The 17354-nt window shown below is 40.5% G+C and overlaps 1 protein-coding gene across 1 annotated transcript in view; it reads right to left on the reverse strand.

Annotated features, from left to right (window-relative positions):
- Window positions 1-909: 909 nt before the first annotated feature.
- Window positions 910-17354, reverse strand: part of ACER3 (alkaline ceramidase 3) — a 59005-nt gene continuing 42560 nt past the window's right edge. Inside the window, exons 7-11 of the mRNA XM_086739732.1 lie at window positions 15736-15794; window positions 12192-12293; window positions 9356-9460; window positions 7611-7656; window positions 910-7390 (exon numbers count right to left, since the gene is read on the reverse strand). Of these exons, the coding sequence (XP_086595858.1) occupies window positions 7337-7390; window positions 7611-7656; window positions 9356-9460; window positions 12192-12293; window positions 15736-15794 (366 nt within the window). The 3' untranslated portion in view covers window positions 910-7336. The remainder of the gene's footprint in view (window positions 7391-7610; window positions 7657-9355; window positions 9461-12191; window positions 12294-15735; window positions 15795-17354) is intronic.

A 17354-nucleotide genomic window follows, 5' to 3' on the forward strand; every position in this document is an offset into this window, starting at 1 on the left:
CAGCTCAGCGTTCAGGCAATGCTTGTCTGCAGAGGTCAGATGTGCCTCTGCATGCAGCACCACCGAGGGGAGGTGGCACTGGTTCCTCCAGACATTTACACCACAGGCTGTGAGGTTTCCTGCCCCCTGGTTTGGTCCCTAAATATTTAGTTCAGAGACACAGCGGCCGCAGACACAAGCAGGAGAAAACGGTGTGTCGAGGAGGACCTGGGGGAGATGCTAGAAGCAGGGGAAATACCTGACGGTCACTACCTGACCCTGTCTGCTGGGGTGTGATGAGACTTGCTGGGTAAGTGCCTACTGGTCCACAATTTCTACCTGCAGAGGTTTTGCTTTGCAGAGATCATCCTCTCCTCTCTCACCGAGAGAAACAGGAAAAGGATGAGGCAAAGGATGCGCACACTGCATGCTCCAAGCTGATGGCACGTTGACCTGACTCCTGCCTTTTCCTCTCCCACCCATGCTGTCAGGTGCCTGAATTCTCTCCTAACTGCTGTGTGCTCGGGGAGACCTTTGAAGGTGAGAAGATCCTGCACTACCTGCAGTCAGCACCACACCTCTGAGCAAGGTCCAGTGCTCAAAGGGCCCCAGCACCAGGCAGTAAAGATTGGGGAACCCCAGAGCCTGGCACTGGAGTTCAAAATGAACACAATCACATCTCCCTTCATTCTAAACCGTTTCTGCCTTTGCTGGACGGCTGCAGGCAAGAAGCCAAGATGGCCAAGCCCCATCAGGGCTCAGACTGTCGCAGCTGCAGGCAGGCAGCTTCCCCATCACTGCAGGTCACACAAATCCCGCTGTTCTACAGTGTCCACGAGCCGAGACGTACAACCACCCACCTTCTGAACAGCGTCAAGACGAACCGGCCAGCCCTGTGCAACGCAAGAGCCAAGAACCACCTGGGAAAAGTTGTATTTAAAACAAAATTCTTTAATAATTTGAACTATAAAGACACAAATTAGTGCTTTACTGCAGAATGAATAACAAATGAAATACATTAAATATTTCAAAGCTACGGTGCTTTGCAAAACAAGATATGCTGATACAGATAAGCCTTTTGTTAGTTACCAGCTGGTTCAGTACGAAGAATCAGTTCAATATCTGAAAATTGTCAATAATCATTGCTCAACACAGCTGTGTTTTACAGGTCACCAGCTATTCATCTGTCACAGTGTAGTTATCTATCTGCAACAACATACTGAACTTCAGGAAAAAACTCATTACATTACAACTAATAGCGTCAATGTAAGAAAGTTTGGTCATGTAACACACAGGGTATTTCATGTCCACTACAGATGGACAGAAATTATTTGCTAAGACAGTAAACATCATCAGTGCATTAAGCTGAGCTCAATAGTCAACATCAAATAGTCAACGTTAGTTTGGAAGATCAGAGAAAAAACAATTCCTGTTCAGTCTAAGGAGTAATTACTGTTTATGCTGCCTGAAATTCTTCCAAAATCTAGGGAACAACAGTATACACAACCAAAATTCTTCTGCAGCGACTGACCAAGGCTTTAATTTAGAAAACATTTTGGTACGACTTGCTATGAGCAGTGTGAAAGCCCACCTCTCTTCAGCATTGGTTTTGGAGAAACATATATATGTTCCAGGGCTTTGGGAAAAGAGGATGAATCTGAGATTGTGCTTACAGCTATTCCTGTGTTTTGGTGATGAAGGACAAATTATAAACAGATCATTTTTCTTTGCATTTTTAAAATCTCAACAATCTGCTCTAAACATCAGGCAGATTCAACTTGTGTGGAATATGTGCAAAAAAAAATTTGCAGGCACTGGTTTAGGGTCTTGCATCAGCTGGATTCTGAACATGGTTGTTCTTAAATCTGCAATTACATGCTTAATTGAATCTAAACGCTTTCAACAAATAAAAAGAGAGACTTCTGAAATAAAGTAAGAGGTTCAGGCATCAACCCTGCCCCCAGAATTGTACATATGAATCCCCATATCCCCAGTCCTGTTCGGAGCATCTGACTGGGAGCTTCAGTAACGGGGCTCTGCATAAAGTGCTTGCTTGACTGCTGCGCCCTCACGCTGCCTGACACTGAACTACACACACTAAAATAAACACCAGCTGTGGGGCTAAAATCCCTCAACCCTCTTTCAAAACTGAAAAGATGCCACAGCATCAGGGACATGGGGTAGTCAGGCTCAACTTTGAGCCAAGCAGCCACACACTGGATAACTATGCTTCTGAAAAGTGACTAAAAAGAGTGCTGCGACTCCTGCAGCAGGAGAACTTTTAAGAAAAAACAAATTGACCCCTACCTACCAAGGACCTTGTCTTACAGACCCCAGTAGAAAAGACAGCCTCAGCTCTCAGAAAAGATTTGCGACAGAGAGATCAGGCACTTGGCAGCCGTAGGCAGTCGTGAGCGAGAAACTGAACAAAGAAACCCAAACCCAATCTTAATAGGCATACAGTATATTCTCTGTAGTTACATTACGGACTTTCAAACGAAGCTGGCAGAGGATGTTCCAGATGGATCAGAAATTTATCCATTCATGTACGAAACAATCCGTGTCATGTTCCATCCTCATAAAACAGCAGCTAAGTAACCGACAATGACTCGAACGTAACACAGACTACATCACTTCTACGGCAAAGAGCGCAGAGTCAGCACGGGAAGTTAAATGTATAAACAGCAAAACATTCAAGCTTGTTACGTAAGTATCTAAAGTGCAGTTACCAGGAGGGTGGTCGACATAATACTACAGGATTCTGTGCTTAATCTTTTGTTATTCTCTTTCCATTAAAGATTTCTTAATCTCCTTCTGGCTTTTTGTGTCTCGTGGATAATAAAGACTCCATCCTTTATCCTTCCTCATGCTAAAGTCTCACAGTTAAACAGTACTTTGCACTTCAAGCCTCCCACTGCCTACTTACAAAGTGCAGTTGGTTTCTTTAAAGTAAACCAATTGTTTTACCTGAATATATTAATTCAAATTACGGGGCACACATTCCACCAAAATGAAGGTGTGTTCCTGGATTCTGAGGTCTACTGAAGAAAACAGCAGTGCTGCTTCGTTACAGCTCATCCTCGACTGAGAAGTGTTGTATTGAATTTTTTCAACACCTGCTATCAAGTGCCAAAAATACACCCACAAACAGGTTAAAAAAAAAATAGTATTACTGAAATTCTTGAATGCAGACTAAACAAGGTGGTAGTGACTGTGAGAAACACAAGTGATACTGGGAGGATTTTCTTTTGCTGAGAGTTTCACACGGAAGAGCGAGCTGAAAAACTCACTCGGCTGTTCAAAACCAGGTGTTGGAAGCAAATGCACTGCGGCCAGAAGAATTTCAAATCATATAATTTCCCTTCAGCCAAACAAGACAGGCCCAGGGATGAACACAGCACAATACTAGCTTAAAAGAGACTTAAAACTAATTACAAAACAGTATTTTCCATCACATCTCTCCCAAAATAACGTAAAACAAGTTATACTGTTTGCACCTTAGCTTTAATGTAACTTAACTCCCAAAAAGGTTTCACTTCACCTGTCTGAATTAAAGTCCTTCTACTCTTATCTCTTTCTAAAGCAGCCAGACTTCTGCAGGCAGATGAAGAGCAGGCTGAGCACAACCTAGAAGTGACAGACACCGAATGAGCCAGGATGTTTACGGAGAGGGAACAGAGTCAGCCAGGGATCAATACAATACTGTTGCCAGCCTCAGGGGCTGCACGGTCTACGTCAGGCTGCTGCAACGCCTGCACGTTCAGGCAGATGGAATTAAGGGCACAGGTATTGTACACCACATGACAGAGGTAGATCGGTAAGTGATAGACAGCATACTCCGATTCTGACTATGGGGTGGTCTTCTAAACACTCCTGGGTAGCACATCTTCTCTGTGATAGAAGAAAAAGCTTTAAAATGAAGTCTGGAGATGACTAATACTGCTAACCAACACCACTGCCTTCAAAACACGGATGAAATTCCCCGTAACGGCAGATTTCTGTTCGTTGTGTCTTCTCTTCAGTTCTGCGTAATGCATGTCTTGAGCTGCACCCCGACAATCTAGATTCCCAGCATAAGGTAAGCTGTTGATCTGTACTGGGAGAGTAATTTTGACGTTCTTCTCTTATTTCCAAGGAAGAATTTTTCAGCTCAAGGTCTGCAGAACTACTTGCTGCTGATCTGTGCCAAGCTTATGGTTGTAAGGTGGCAGATTTCCTGGTTCTTCACGGATGTTAAAGAATAAGAGTTCACTGCTATCAAGTCTGTTGAACACATCCTGTAGGATTCATGCTAAACAACACTTGCTACTTCCCCAATTCCCTTTAAAGTAGCTGCTGTCTGAATCCTACTCAAAAAACAGGATCAAAGATCACTCACCTTATAAGATGTAGTGCAAGAAAAGTTTGGGATATGCTGCTCTAAGGTTTGTAGAAAAAAAAAAAAACAACAGCATGTCATACAAATGATATAAGTAAAAAGCAATTTAACAAACATTCAAAGCATGACAGGAGTAAGGATGTATGTCTTTCCAGGCACTAGAAAAGGCAGTCTGAATTTCAGTGACATGCAGTTAAAACTGGCTTGCCATTTCCAGTATTACTTACAAGATCAGTAAGGCAGTGAAACCGAAGCACCCATAATTTTAGATTATTTACGCTTAGAAGGATACACACGTAAATTACATTCTTCAGGGTCTAACATAACATGAAAGAAAGGCTGCTGGAAGGGCAGTAGAGGTGTGCATGTTTTTGGTTATTTGGAAGGGAGAAAGCCAATTTGTGTAATTTTTTTTAAAGATAAAAATATCAGTGACAAATGGTATGTGAACGAAAAGCTAACAGCAGCACAAAATGAAAACAAGAGCTTTTTGAACTTTTTTTTTTTTAAATCCTGACAATTTAATGCAACAAGACCTGAAAAGAAACATACACTTCCTAATTGCAAATGTGTAGGAGAATCAAAAATTTCTTTAAAATTTACCTTTGTAGATGCCTTATCAACAAGAAAGTGGCTTTTCAGCACACTCTGGTTCCTGCAATTACAGGGAATCCAAACAGAGTCACCAGATCCTCCAGGAACAAAACTAAGGCCACTAAAATAAAGGTTTTGTTCGTTTTCTTGAAAATAATACCACATCCAGCAGACAGCACAAGTGACTGTTGAAAAGTCTCGTTGCTGCACTGCTCCTACTACAAGACTCTTTCCCTAACTTACGGAAACATGTAAACATGTAATAAGAAAATCGGATACAGGGTACAGAAGCATGCTTGAGAGAGCCTGGAGGGAATAGGCAGGCACTTATTTTTAAGCTACATTTTTAAAACAGTTCTCAAATCTCTTTACAAAAAAAACATGCCTTCTGGGTAATTATAAGACACTTGATCCAAGACAGCATTTTCCTACCTCTGTGCTAGTTATTCCAACCTCTTTCACTCTGAAGATTGCTCAAATTTCCCAACACAGATGCTGACCTTGTCTATGGAACTGGAGCCTACTGACAACAAATTGGTTTTAAAATTGTCACTCAAGAATCTTCATAGCAGTTTGGTGATTACAGGTTGAAATGCACTGCTACCAGCACGTGCTTAAACCTCACTGAAGTCACTCAAAGTTAAGTTTTTTTTTTTCTAGCCTTGAGTTTGGGTCTATTTGATCCCAAGAGTCCAAGGTCAGTCACAAAACAAAAGTCACGATTTTATTTGAAGATTCGTATCAGTTGGAGTGCTACTGATGGACACGGAGGACACAGCTAAGCTGCAACCAGAAAAAAAAAAATATTAAAGGGAGAAGACTCGTTTAGTCAGCGTTGATTGTACAATACAGATTTCAGTCTGACTTTTTCAGCAGTCAGAACAAGGAAGCTTACACTAGCCAGGACTTTGTGATCCGGGAGATAGCTTTCTAGTTAGGTTACCGTGCCTTGCTGCTGTGGGCATGTTTTAAATCAACAGAGAATAGGATTTCCAACTAGTATGAGCATTTCCCTTTTTTCCTTCATGACAAGGCTAAATCTCTCAGAGCATCAAAAGCAGACAAAAATTGCATAGCATGGCAGCTAGGAGGCCCGGAGACAGACTCAGTCGCCCCAAGATCTGAAGAGTCAAAACCACAGCCTCTATAATGAGGTATATTTTGAAAAACGGTGTTAGTTCAATGTTTTCTTTATGCTTAGTTAGTAACTTTCATCAGCTGGGTAGATAAAAATTGCAAAAACCAGAGGGTTTGTCCCACCCATTAATCCCCACAGTTTGGTTTTAAGAAGGTGGTCAACTTTCCAGAGTAACTGTGTGATGGACAGATTAAGAGCAAGCAAAGTGCTGCCAATTATATTTTGGAGTACCCTCAACATTAATCTTGTTCTTTACTCTTTCTTCAATATTTCTGAGTAAGAAGATGCTTCTGAAAGTCAGACCAATATTTAAGACTTGTAAAATAAGGAAAAGAGAGTAATTCAAAACTGAACTAGCACACACCTAAGGTGTTTGTCAATCTGTAGTACAAATGGGACATGGGGAGTAAAAAGTAGGGATAGAAAAAGGGAGGCATGTAAGTAATAACGATAAAAAATAAAAAGTGTTTCTTGTGTTTATACAGTCACCCTGCAATCTCTTGATGGATCACTGGTCAAACAAATTAGGAATTCAGTTTCCACACACAAACAAGAACCCCTATAATGCTTCACCGTCTTAAGTGTCTTCTGCCAGTCACACCCTGGAACATCCTCCACGATGTACCTCAGTTGGACTAAAGAGGAAATGGAAGCTTGGTACAAAATGAACTAAATGGCACAGGTATCCCAACCGTTTCGCTTAAAATATAAATTGCAAAGGAGGCTGTGGAAAAGCAAGATAGAATAAAGCCCCAAATCAATCATTACATACTTCATTAATGGTATAAAAGTGCAAGATTAAAGTAGTTCAGGTTAAGCATTCAGTTCACTATAGGCCACACAAATGCTTAGCTTGGCCATCAATGGCCTGGTTTTGTCATTCAGTTCCTAATATTAGTTTAAACTACAGAAAGAACAACAACTGAATGAAAAACGTATGCAATCCACTTCAAAAATGGTTAGTTTTCTGTGACCAGCACGAAATATTAGCTCAGTATCATCAGCTATACAATATATACATAAAAATATTGTGTCTTAATCTTCGTTTTAACAACTTAGAATAAAGCTGTACTAAACATCATTTCCCTAGTGTGCCAGCTCTTTGCTCTGGCCTAGGAACACAGAGAAGTCCTTTTACAGCAACGGGACTTGAATTGATCCGTAATTTTGACACTTCAGCCACAGTAAGCGTTGAATCGCTTTGCTCAGCCAGGCTAGGTAATCGCGTGTGACTGCCTAGGTCTCAGTCAAAGCTTCTTGGGAGGCTCCACGAGAAGAATCGGCCATATTCCAAAAACAAACTGTTAAAAAGAAAAATAGGAAGAGTGGAAAGATTTCCTGGAATATTATGTTTCTTGGAACAGAAAGCAAACACCGTTAACCATAACCCCAACTGCATTTCTTGGGGTGTAAGTAGAAATCAAAGACAGCACCCTAACAGGCATAATTAATGCCAAGTTCAAAGCACAAGATATCCAAACGCTGCAGGGCATTAATGGATGCAAAATATTGCTTGCTTACCTTCACCTTTGGCCTGTGTTTCAGGAACAGTGTCCTTGTGTATAAACTGAGGAGAAGGAGAAAAGCGTGCTTAAAAATTCATGTATAAGACAGCATGTAAAAGTATAATGATGTGCTAATCCCAGTTTTATTTTCCAACTAGAGAAGAATTGCTCTTGTGACTGCAGAGCTACTCATTCTGCCTAGATTTACACAAAACGGGAGACATTAGCCTACAGTAAACCTCTCTGTGCTAGACTATGATTAGCAAACTACTCTACCCTATCACCTATGTGAAGGGAAAGACAGAAATTCAGAGAAGTAAATTCTCTGTCCACTATGGAAAAGGCTAAGCAGGGACTAAAGCCTGTCATTTTGGAAAGATGAAATTAAATCAGTGTACCGCAACATATAGCAGATGTTAAGGGGGAGTGGGGAAGCAGCATAGCTTGATAATCTATCTCATTTTTGTTCTTATATAACCTCTCCTCTCGGTAGATGTTGTCCTGTGCATGACCCCACATTTTAAAACAGACATAGGTGATGCCACTGTGTGGCTGAGAAAACACTAGGGAAACTATCGCAAAGCCTGTAGTTCATTGGGACAGGACAGACAAATCAAGCATCTGCACATTCCCCAAGGGCTAGAGGATGCAAACCCAAATTATTTCCTCTGTGCAGCATGCTGGAAAAACCTTGCCTGTGCTTATCCAAGCTGTCTGCCTCAGCTTGCTTTGCGCAAGGAATTTTCTTCAAAAGATTATCTCAAGCTGTTTAGGGCAGCTTGTCAGCCAAAACAGAGCAGCTGGTTTCCACATACCATGATGTATTTTATACATACACATAAATATACAGGTACATATAGATACCCATCCATATATACATGTGCATATGTACACGTATAAAAGGCTATCAGAATAGCTACTAGAAATGTACTTATTTTCTTTGCATTTTCCTTTTATCAGCTGTTTTAACATCTGACAAAAAAAGAACACTATGTGAGATGTAGAAAAACTAGTATGTAATCAAGTTTTCTCAACTACACAGACTCTATCTGTTAACCAGCCATTCTCTTACGGTGAAGTGGTAAAACATTACTTCATCACATAATGAAAAAACTATAGAAATTCTTCAGATTCCAGCTTAAATTCTGTTTTTGTTCCTGGTTCCGCTAGATGGTGGTATAGAGCAAAACCAGAGACAAAAATCTGTTGGCTGCAGACTTTCTAACTTAAGCTCTCATTTAAGTCTCCTAAAACTGATTTCCTGCATTTCTGGAGAGAAGCTCTGCCCCAACTAGAGGGCAGTGGTTAGGGACACCCTTCTGTTCCATAACATGATGCCTGCTATTTTTTTCAGGAGCAACAGTGCCTATCAAAAAGATTAGTTATGCTTCTAAAATTAAACATGTTTAAGTACTTCAGGATTGCTGCTCCAGAACAGAAAGGTATTAATAACTTGTATTTTGAAATTAATATACTGTCAAATAGTTTTGCAGTTTAACTGCTACAAGGGTTCCCATTTCTGAATTGCATTTTACTGAAGAACCATGACTATTTCAAGATTAATGATTACATTTTTGATGAACATAAATGACTTAGATTTTTTAGACCAGTTGCAAAAGGGGAAAGAAAAAAATCCCACCAGTTTAGTAAGAAGCCATTTTCCTGCTCTTGTAGCCAATATAACATTTTGAAGTAAATCTGAACCTGGGAAAATTTCTAAGACTGCTTTATGAACAATCCAGTTTAGAAAACATTTCCTACCTCAGCAGGATATGAAGGTAAGAGCCCAAGCCTGTGAGAATGTGCCACCATGCATGAAACTGTGTCACAGCTCCCACAACTGGAGGCATCTTCTCTCGTAGTGCTCTGTAAGAAAGAAGCACCATGCACTGTTGGTTTTCTGTTGGTTTTTTTTTTTTCAAGCTCAGCAATCTGAAATTGTAGTGCTTGATTGTCAGATCACACATTACTGTGTGCTTCAGAAGGGACGCTTCGCGTAGTCAGGCTTTCAGCAGGTGAGGAACAGCAAGTACACCTTATATGCCAGTACAGAAAAATACCAGTGAACTGGCTTTCTTACACACGTCAAGAAAGCACACACTTCTTCACACAACGAGTGATCAGTCACTTCTGGACTCAGATTTCAGGGAATATATTTATGGCATCCCACAGTCCCAAAGGAGTTCTACCATTCTCCTCCCCAAAACCCAGTGAACTACTGCCCATAAGATGAAACGCTGAGTTTAAGGTCTGAGAGGGGAAATGGGATCCATCAGACATCATCACTTCATATTTGGCAGTCACACCACCTATTCTCCAGCTCCAAGGAAGCTGAGTTGCCTCCCTCTGTTGTACTCTAAAGCAGGGACAAAATGGGTATTCAGTGAGGAAGCAATGAAAGCAGAGGGTCTGAAACACTCCACCAACAGGCTTTGTACTTTGCACAGTGATGGGGTGTGAGCTACTTGGGAAGAGGTTAAGGGATGGAGGCAGAAAGACAAAGGGAAGGAACTACAGTGCTCTGATTTCTCCTGCTCACTAAGCTCTGCAGATAACGCCTACTTTGGTAGACAGTGGAGAAAATGTTTGCATCTGCTTGTCGTCTTTTCTGACTTTCATTTCACATCCAGTCAAAATAAAAAAGGGAGAACAACAATCACAGGTGTTAAAGGAGAAAAATCCGCACTTTCTGTAATACTTATTTATTACTTGATGTTGTAGTGTTCAGTTCCCAGGACTAAACGCTAATCCCTGAGCTACTGCTTAGTTTCCAGAGCTGCTGAGTCACAAATACGAAGACAGAGTTTCAATTCAGTCAGCCTGGGAATGACATAGTGGAACCCAGAGGCTGTCACACCATCACAGCCTCTGAGCCTTTGGATGGCAGGAAATCTCAAAGCTCAAGTGCAAAAGTGCATGGATTCAAACAGGGATGCTGAGTGTTACAGACCGGAGGGTTTGGTGGTGGTTTTTTTTTTTTTTTTTTAAGCAAGTTCCAAATTTAACGAAATACAGAAAAACAAAACCTGAACCAAAATACAATTCTGAACACAAAAACAAAAAAGAGCAAGTAGGTGGATGATTCACAAGTTAGATCTTTAGAGAATAAAATATTCCAGTTCCTTGTAACTTATTTTCTCCAAAGGTTTGGGTTCTAATACCACCTGGAGAATTCAAGGCTCTGCAGACATCTGATTAAAGCTAGTAAACAAGCGAATTTCTTTTTTTTTCCAGCACCATAACCAAACAAGTATCATAGGAAATATGCCAACTGTTATTTTTTCTTTGCAAAATGAGGATGGAAAAAAAATGCTTCAGCAGCTGTGTAATCTCCACGTCTAGGAACAAGTTCAAAAGCCCCACGGACCCGCAGCAGCTCAGCAGGCTGAGTGAACTGGGGGTTATGATCTCACCAGCGATGTGATGCAGCTGCAAAAATCAACCCTGATGCCAATACTTGCAAAACCACTGTGTACCCACCCACTTGTGTTGGCAAATAACTTGTCTATGCTGTCTGTATCAAGCGTTCCTACGGATGAGGCATCACGTATTATGTTCACTACATTTGTTTGGGTTTTTTTTTTTAAAGTTTCAAGAAAATTCTGTTGGAGTTAATTTTCAATTGGCCTAACCTACTGGAGGGACTACAGAGCCAAAAGGGACAGATGGAAAACACCAGGCTTCTTCATAGCGCACTATGCTCCAACCCTGACCACGCGACCTGCTAGGACAATTCTGCACACCACAAATTCAGCGGCGTAACAGTACATTAGATCATCAAGAACGGATTTTCTCCATGCTGGCATCAACCCTTCCATCTCCTCCAGCTTGTGGCAGCACACAAGCATCACAAGCAAGCGAAAGAAAGTTGTCCAGTTCCAGAGGAACATGCATTAAGAGAACAACCTGTTGAACTGCTGTTCTTTCTTGCGCAGACAGGATATCTAGCCATACGATGAGACGGTGGGTTCCTACAGGCTTTGTCTGGAAGCCTTTTTTACCCCATTTGGCAACACTAAACAGAGAGGAAGTCTTTCCTCTACAAGTGCTAAGCCAGAAGACTTCAGGCTAATAGTGACAGCCAAGCACAGTGTATTGGCTCACAGAGTTACTGTTCTTCCTGAGAGGCTCAAAGAGTTGTTGTTGGTGACAGATACATTGCAATAGGTATTTCTTTATCCTGCAGAACTACTGCTTTTGATATTTTCCTGGGAAATGGCAAGAGCTGAAACCAAAAAAAAAAGCAGAATAAACTCATTCAGATGAAGTCAAGTGTGAATAGCAGGCTTTAGTAAGCCACAGATCCTCAAAATTACTTCAGTGACATTACTTTCTTTCAATTTAAATTGAAGTAAAAGAGAATTTTTCAATTATTTAAAAAAATAAATCTATTCACAGATTGAAAAGTGTTTAAAAAAAAAACAACCTGTTGAGCGATGAATCTAGTAATGAGCAAACTGGATAAAACCCTTGTGAATGTTTTGTAGGCAACGTAGCATACATACCATGAGATGGACTTGCATATACACCAGAGGAAAAACAAAGTTTTATGCTAAAAGACTACGAAGAATTATCAGGACAAAGTGGAAGAACTCACCTCAGTTTATCACAGAAAATATTGTCCACATTCCAGAGAAAAAATCCCATTAAAAATACAGTTAAAGAGGTATAGCCTAGACCTCTAAGCCATGGGTATACCCTAGAGAGACAGAGAGTGAGAGAAATAACGCAAAGTTATTTTCAAGATTCTTTAAAGGCAGCTTTTATGTAACACATATAAACACTATTTCATACAAACTGCTTTGTTATTTTTTTTTTTGCAAAACGAAAAACATCAACTTCAAATCTTATCTATTTAAGTATTGGATTTTACCTCCTCCTCCCTCTCTTGAATTCACATTCTCCAAGACCGGTCTTTTAAATGTTTTTCTTCTACATTTCTAATTGTTCCCCTAAATACTGCTCTCCTAACGCAGTAAGCAAGCTGGAAAACTGAAGTTGGCTAAAATGTACTAATCCTTCGGTCTCATGTATCATCTTTCAGTTAAAAAATGGCCACGTTACAAATTAGGATTCTCCCAGAAGAGGCAGCTCTTTTCCAATACATGACTTCCCTGCACCAGGGGACCTGTTTAATTAAGGTCTCTCAAAATGACTGTAGTCTGTTGTGAACTGAGATCACGATGACCAACAACTGACCAAATGGACGGTTTCAGAAAACAGTAATTTCATGTCGTATTTTATTGTAGAGTGCTACTGGGGATGGAAAAAAAATGTCAATTTTATTTTGGGAGGGGAAAACAAAATCCTCTTTAGGATATGGGAAACACACTGAAGAATCCGATGCAATAAAATGCAGAATTAATAAATTCACTCTCACTATCTGCGTTCAGGTTGGACCATGGAATTGTAAACTTCCTACGTGGAAGTTGGTAGCATCTGCTGTTTCCCACTAATAGGACAAGTCCAAAAATCAAACCCAATTCCAACCTTAATACACTGCCCTGAAATACTGTTTAAATTATTTTTAAACATTATGAACGCACAGTTTGGATTCCTGAGCTGCTTTTTCTCCACCGTGTTATAAACACTGCACGTTTCAGAGCTGTGAGCACTGGCAACCAAAGCGTGCAAAACGCCACAGGTAGAGCTTCTTCCACAGGGCAAGCAAACCAGATATAAGCTGTACATGGTCACAACTGTACTGCCAATATAAATTAGCAAAATTATTATTTGTTGAGTCTAATAAATGCACGGAGTACCATGTGGTACATGGCAGAGACTACACTGTAATATTCCCAACTCAGTGCTCCAGAGACATAAGCAAGCCCAGGATATGAAAGAGCACTAAATGGTATGTTATAAATGCTGGTAATTAGGTAATTATAGCTAAAATTGTTCAGGGAATAAATGGTGGTGTTTTGGGAAGGAATCGGAGAGAGGCTGGCATCACTTGTTAATGGGGAATTTGCTTTGTGAACAGAGGACAACATTTGCCAACTTGTAATCCCGGGGAGGAAGCGGACCCAAGAAAAAGGTGAAAAGTGGGGGAGGAAAACAGGCAGGAACAGCAACAAATGACAAGGATAGGAAGAGGGAGCAGCCTGGAAGGAATAACGTGCTGTTCTTTGAGACAGTGGTGGATGCCCCATCCCTGGAAACATTCCAGGCCAGGTTGGCCGGGGCTGTGAGCAACCTGATGTGGTTGGAGATGTGCCTGCTCCTTGCAGGGGCGTTGGACTGGATGGCCTTGAAAGGTCCCTTCCTACCCAAACCATTCTGTGATTCTATGATTTTTTACTCTGAGCTCAGAGCAACTTTAAGACCGCTCTAAAAAATACGACTGATAGGAAGCTTAACATACATTAAGGAAGAAAAGAACAAAACAGGCAGAAATTTGGGTCGATATGCAAGTGGAAACAGAGTTGGACAAGTGCTAGCACTATCAACGGAAAGACAGGAATATGTTTCAGCAAGAGAGGAAATAAATCCAGAAGTGTACCTGGGGACGACTTTTAGAGACAAGAAAGTGTACCTTCAAGATGGGCACAGCTTCTCTAGCAGGAGTAATTTAAAATTAGTAGTAGTTCAGTTAAAATTTAGAAGAAGTTTAAACTTGCTTCCCTATCCCAACTTTTTAACCAAGCTGTGTAACATAACCAAAGGGAGGAGCAAGTCTTTGTAGGGCCATGTTGTAATGAAGTGATCTAGCTAATTAAGAAAATACACACTCCAAATCCCCAAAATTGAAGTGAAAAAGTAGGTGGAATTTCAGAGACAGGCTTTGCTGGAGGAAAACAATGAATGACATCCTGGGAGAGAGGATGGCGGTGTTATTGATAGTGACAGAAGACAATTAAATGCCTCAGACATAATGAGAATGCACAAGTGTGTGGAATTTGCAGAAGCGGAAAGACAGCAGGCCCAGGGTTTGTCTACACAGACAGAAAGACATTTACTCTAAGTGACTAGAACTGTGCTAAATCCTCATATAAGAACAAAATTAAACTGAGGAGTTTGATCCAACTTAGTTTCCCTTGGAAGTGAATTAAGGTAACATCCCTTAAGATCTCTAGGTTAGGATTAAAATTTCCATGTTCACGGGTTTGAAAAGTGCCTTTAAAATGATGATTGTTTCTAAAGATGCAAGCAACACGCCATCAGTTTTAAGTTCCTCTTGCTTAATAAAAGTCTGTGCACATTTACACTTGGTCTGTGGGGATTTCTTGGGGAAAGAGGAACCAAATTAACTGAAATTGCAATTGGAATCGATGCATCTACTTGAAATTCACATCTCTTGTTAAATGATTCCTTGTGTTCCTGCAGATACGTGTGTAAGTCGAAACAGAGTTTAACAAAAGCACATTCAGAGTGAAGAGAGGAAAGAGAAATCAGGGGCGATCCCTAAACACATGAGAACACCAACTATTCGCAAGGGAGAGACAGGAAGGGGCAACCAACAACTCCTGAGAGTTAAAGGCACGTGTTTACTCCAATACTGATTGAATTTCTTTTTCTTCACTTTTACCCACCAAATCTGTGCTCTGATGATTCTAATGCTTCTCAATGTCTCCTAACATTTCAGACGCTCTTTTGTTTGTTATAAATAGTTTTTATTTCAATTTCCATAAGGTACACCTAACAGTCAAAACTCTAAGGAAGACATAACATTCTGTGTTACTATTTTTCACATTTGAATTTTCGATATTTCAGTAGGGAAGAGGAACGGAAAATATTAATCGAAGGTTCAGCTCTGCAGTCTTACTCTCACATCTCTCCAAGTACCATCATTAGAGTTTGGACACTGACAACAGATTTCATGTTACTCAGCAATACAAAAGACAGAAACTCCATTCCCCTTGAAGTCCCAGGCCAACAGCTGAAGCCACCAGCAGAACATCTGGCCGTGAACACTGACCATAAGTACAGAGATCTCAGTTTCGTTTAATGTTATCCCAATGGCTTCAAAAAAAATACAAGATGAGCCATTCCCTTTCAACTAGAGCACATGAGCTAGCATGATGTACCCAGATAAAGAAATTTTGCCATTGCCAGTTTCTCATGTTAAGCCCACCAAAAAAAAAAAAAAAGATGCAAATACTAAGTTATATCTTAAAACGCTGAACTAAATGGTTACTTACCATAATACTATATAAACAGATCGTAGAACTATAATGGAAACTAGCGTTCCATACATGATCTGGAAATAAAAACAGAGACAAAATTCAGCAGTTAGAGACAAGAGACTTTATAAAACACTACAGGAGTAAAAAATCTTTGAAGCTTCTGTGGATTTTTATTTCTTACTCTTAAGAAAATAGTATCCCCTCTGACTTCCTCTCCAGAAAGTCTTCCATAGAAGTTCCAAATAAAAGTATGATTATAAACCCTGCCCTTTATGCAATTATAGAAAGAGTCAGTTGTAGAAAACCGCTGTTTCACTTACTTGAATTAGAAAGCAAACACTAGATGGCACTCAGTCTGCATCCTGAAACCAAAATGGTCACTAACTCCAGCGTCTCTTCTGTATCTGGGCGTTTTAGCCCAGGATTGTGCCAGCATCAGCTAAAACCACTTTTGAAAGCTATACTTCCTTCATCGATATTTGATTAATGTTTATTCCTGAAAGTAAACACCTGAACAGATTATGCACTATGCCCACACTGAGCACCAGTATGGAAGAAACTTTCCAGGAAGCATTTAAAACCAATTATTACAGATTGTTGGGATTCAATCTAATTATACAGTGGGAAGGCAGCATGCTCTGAAAAGATCCAAGAGCAAAATCTGGCTCACTGTAGGCACGATGAATTTGAATGTAATCGCTTGACATATAAAAAGTCAAAGTAATTATTTATTTTCTACCTCGTGACCTTTAAATCACTCTCAGTTTTATTTTATTTACAAGCTTAGGATCCACATAACACCATCTCCAAGACGTACAGACTAAAGAAGAGAAGAAACATAGTCAGTCATGCCTGAAAAGTGATGCACAAGCCACCGCTTAGGGAGGATCTTCAGACACTAGTGACATTAAATTACTCTCCATGAGTTTTATTCTGACCACTGTTTTCCTCCTGCCAAAAGGCAGTTTGTTCCAAGCAGCTGTGCCTTGCTCTTTGCCTCTCTCCAGTGGCCCACAAGCTCCTCGCTCTTTTTCACCTCCTTGTTCACCAACTTTCCTTTCTCACTTTGCTTTCAGTTAACTCCTATCTAAAGCTGCCTTGCTTTACACGAAACAGAAAAATGATAAACCTTTGCTGCCTGTTACTAAACCTCACAGGGGTGTGTTTACAAACCAGTGTCCTTACCATGTCTACCGACCTCCTTACGCCTTTCCTTCTTTCAGACTACGCTGTCTTCAAGGCAAGGACAACCTCTTACTCTGCCGTGACCAGGGCATTCTGCTATTATTATCCTGCAAGCATACGCATGTGTCTACTCATCTGATGTAAAAGAGGTTGCTGTATTAATGCAAAGTGAAACCTACTTTCCAATAATCGATGAAAGCAAATTTTCAAACTCCTTTTAGCTTTAAGGATGAGGTTAGCAGCACACACCGCATTATCAGTGCCTATATGCAGAACAAGACAGACAACAGAGCCCTTATGTTTGACAACAGGTAAAAAGCAAGCTCCAATATTGACTATGCAAAGCCATTCAGCACAGCAGCTCTTTATTTGCATTCAGAGTGAGATCAAATAACTCCAGTAACTAAACTACTACTGTGTGTTCTGCTCTGTAGAGCTGAACAAAGCAA

This window comes from Chlamydotis macqueenii, chromosome 1 (assembly GCF_036417535.1).
Source record: "Chlamydotis macqueenii isolate bChlMac1 chromosome 1, bChlMac1.mat, whole genome shotgun sequence".
In the NCBI taxonomy this organism is placed as follows: domain Eukaryota; kingdom Metazoa; phylum Chordata; class Aves; order Otidiformes; family Otididae; genus Chlamydotis; species Chlamydotis macqueenii.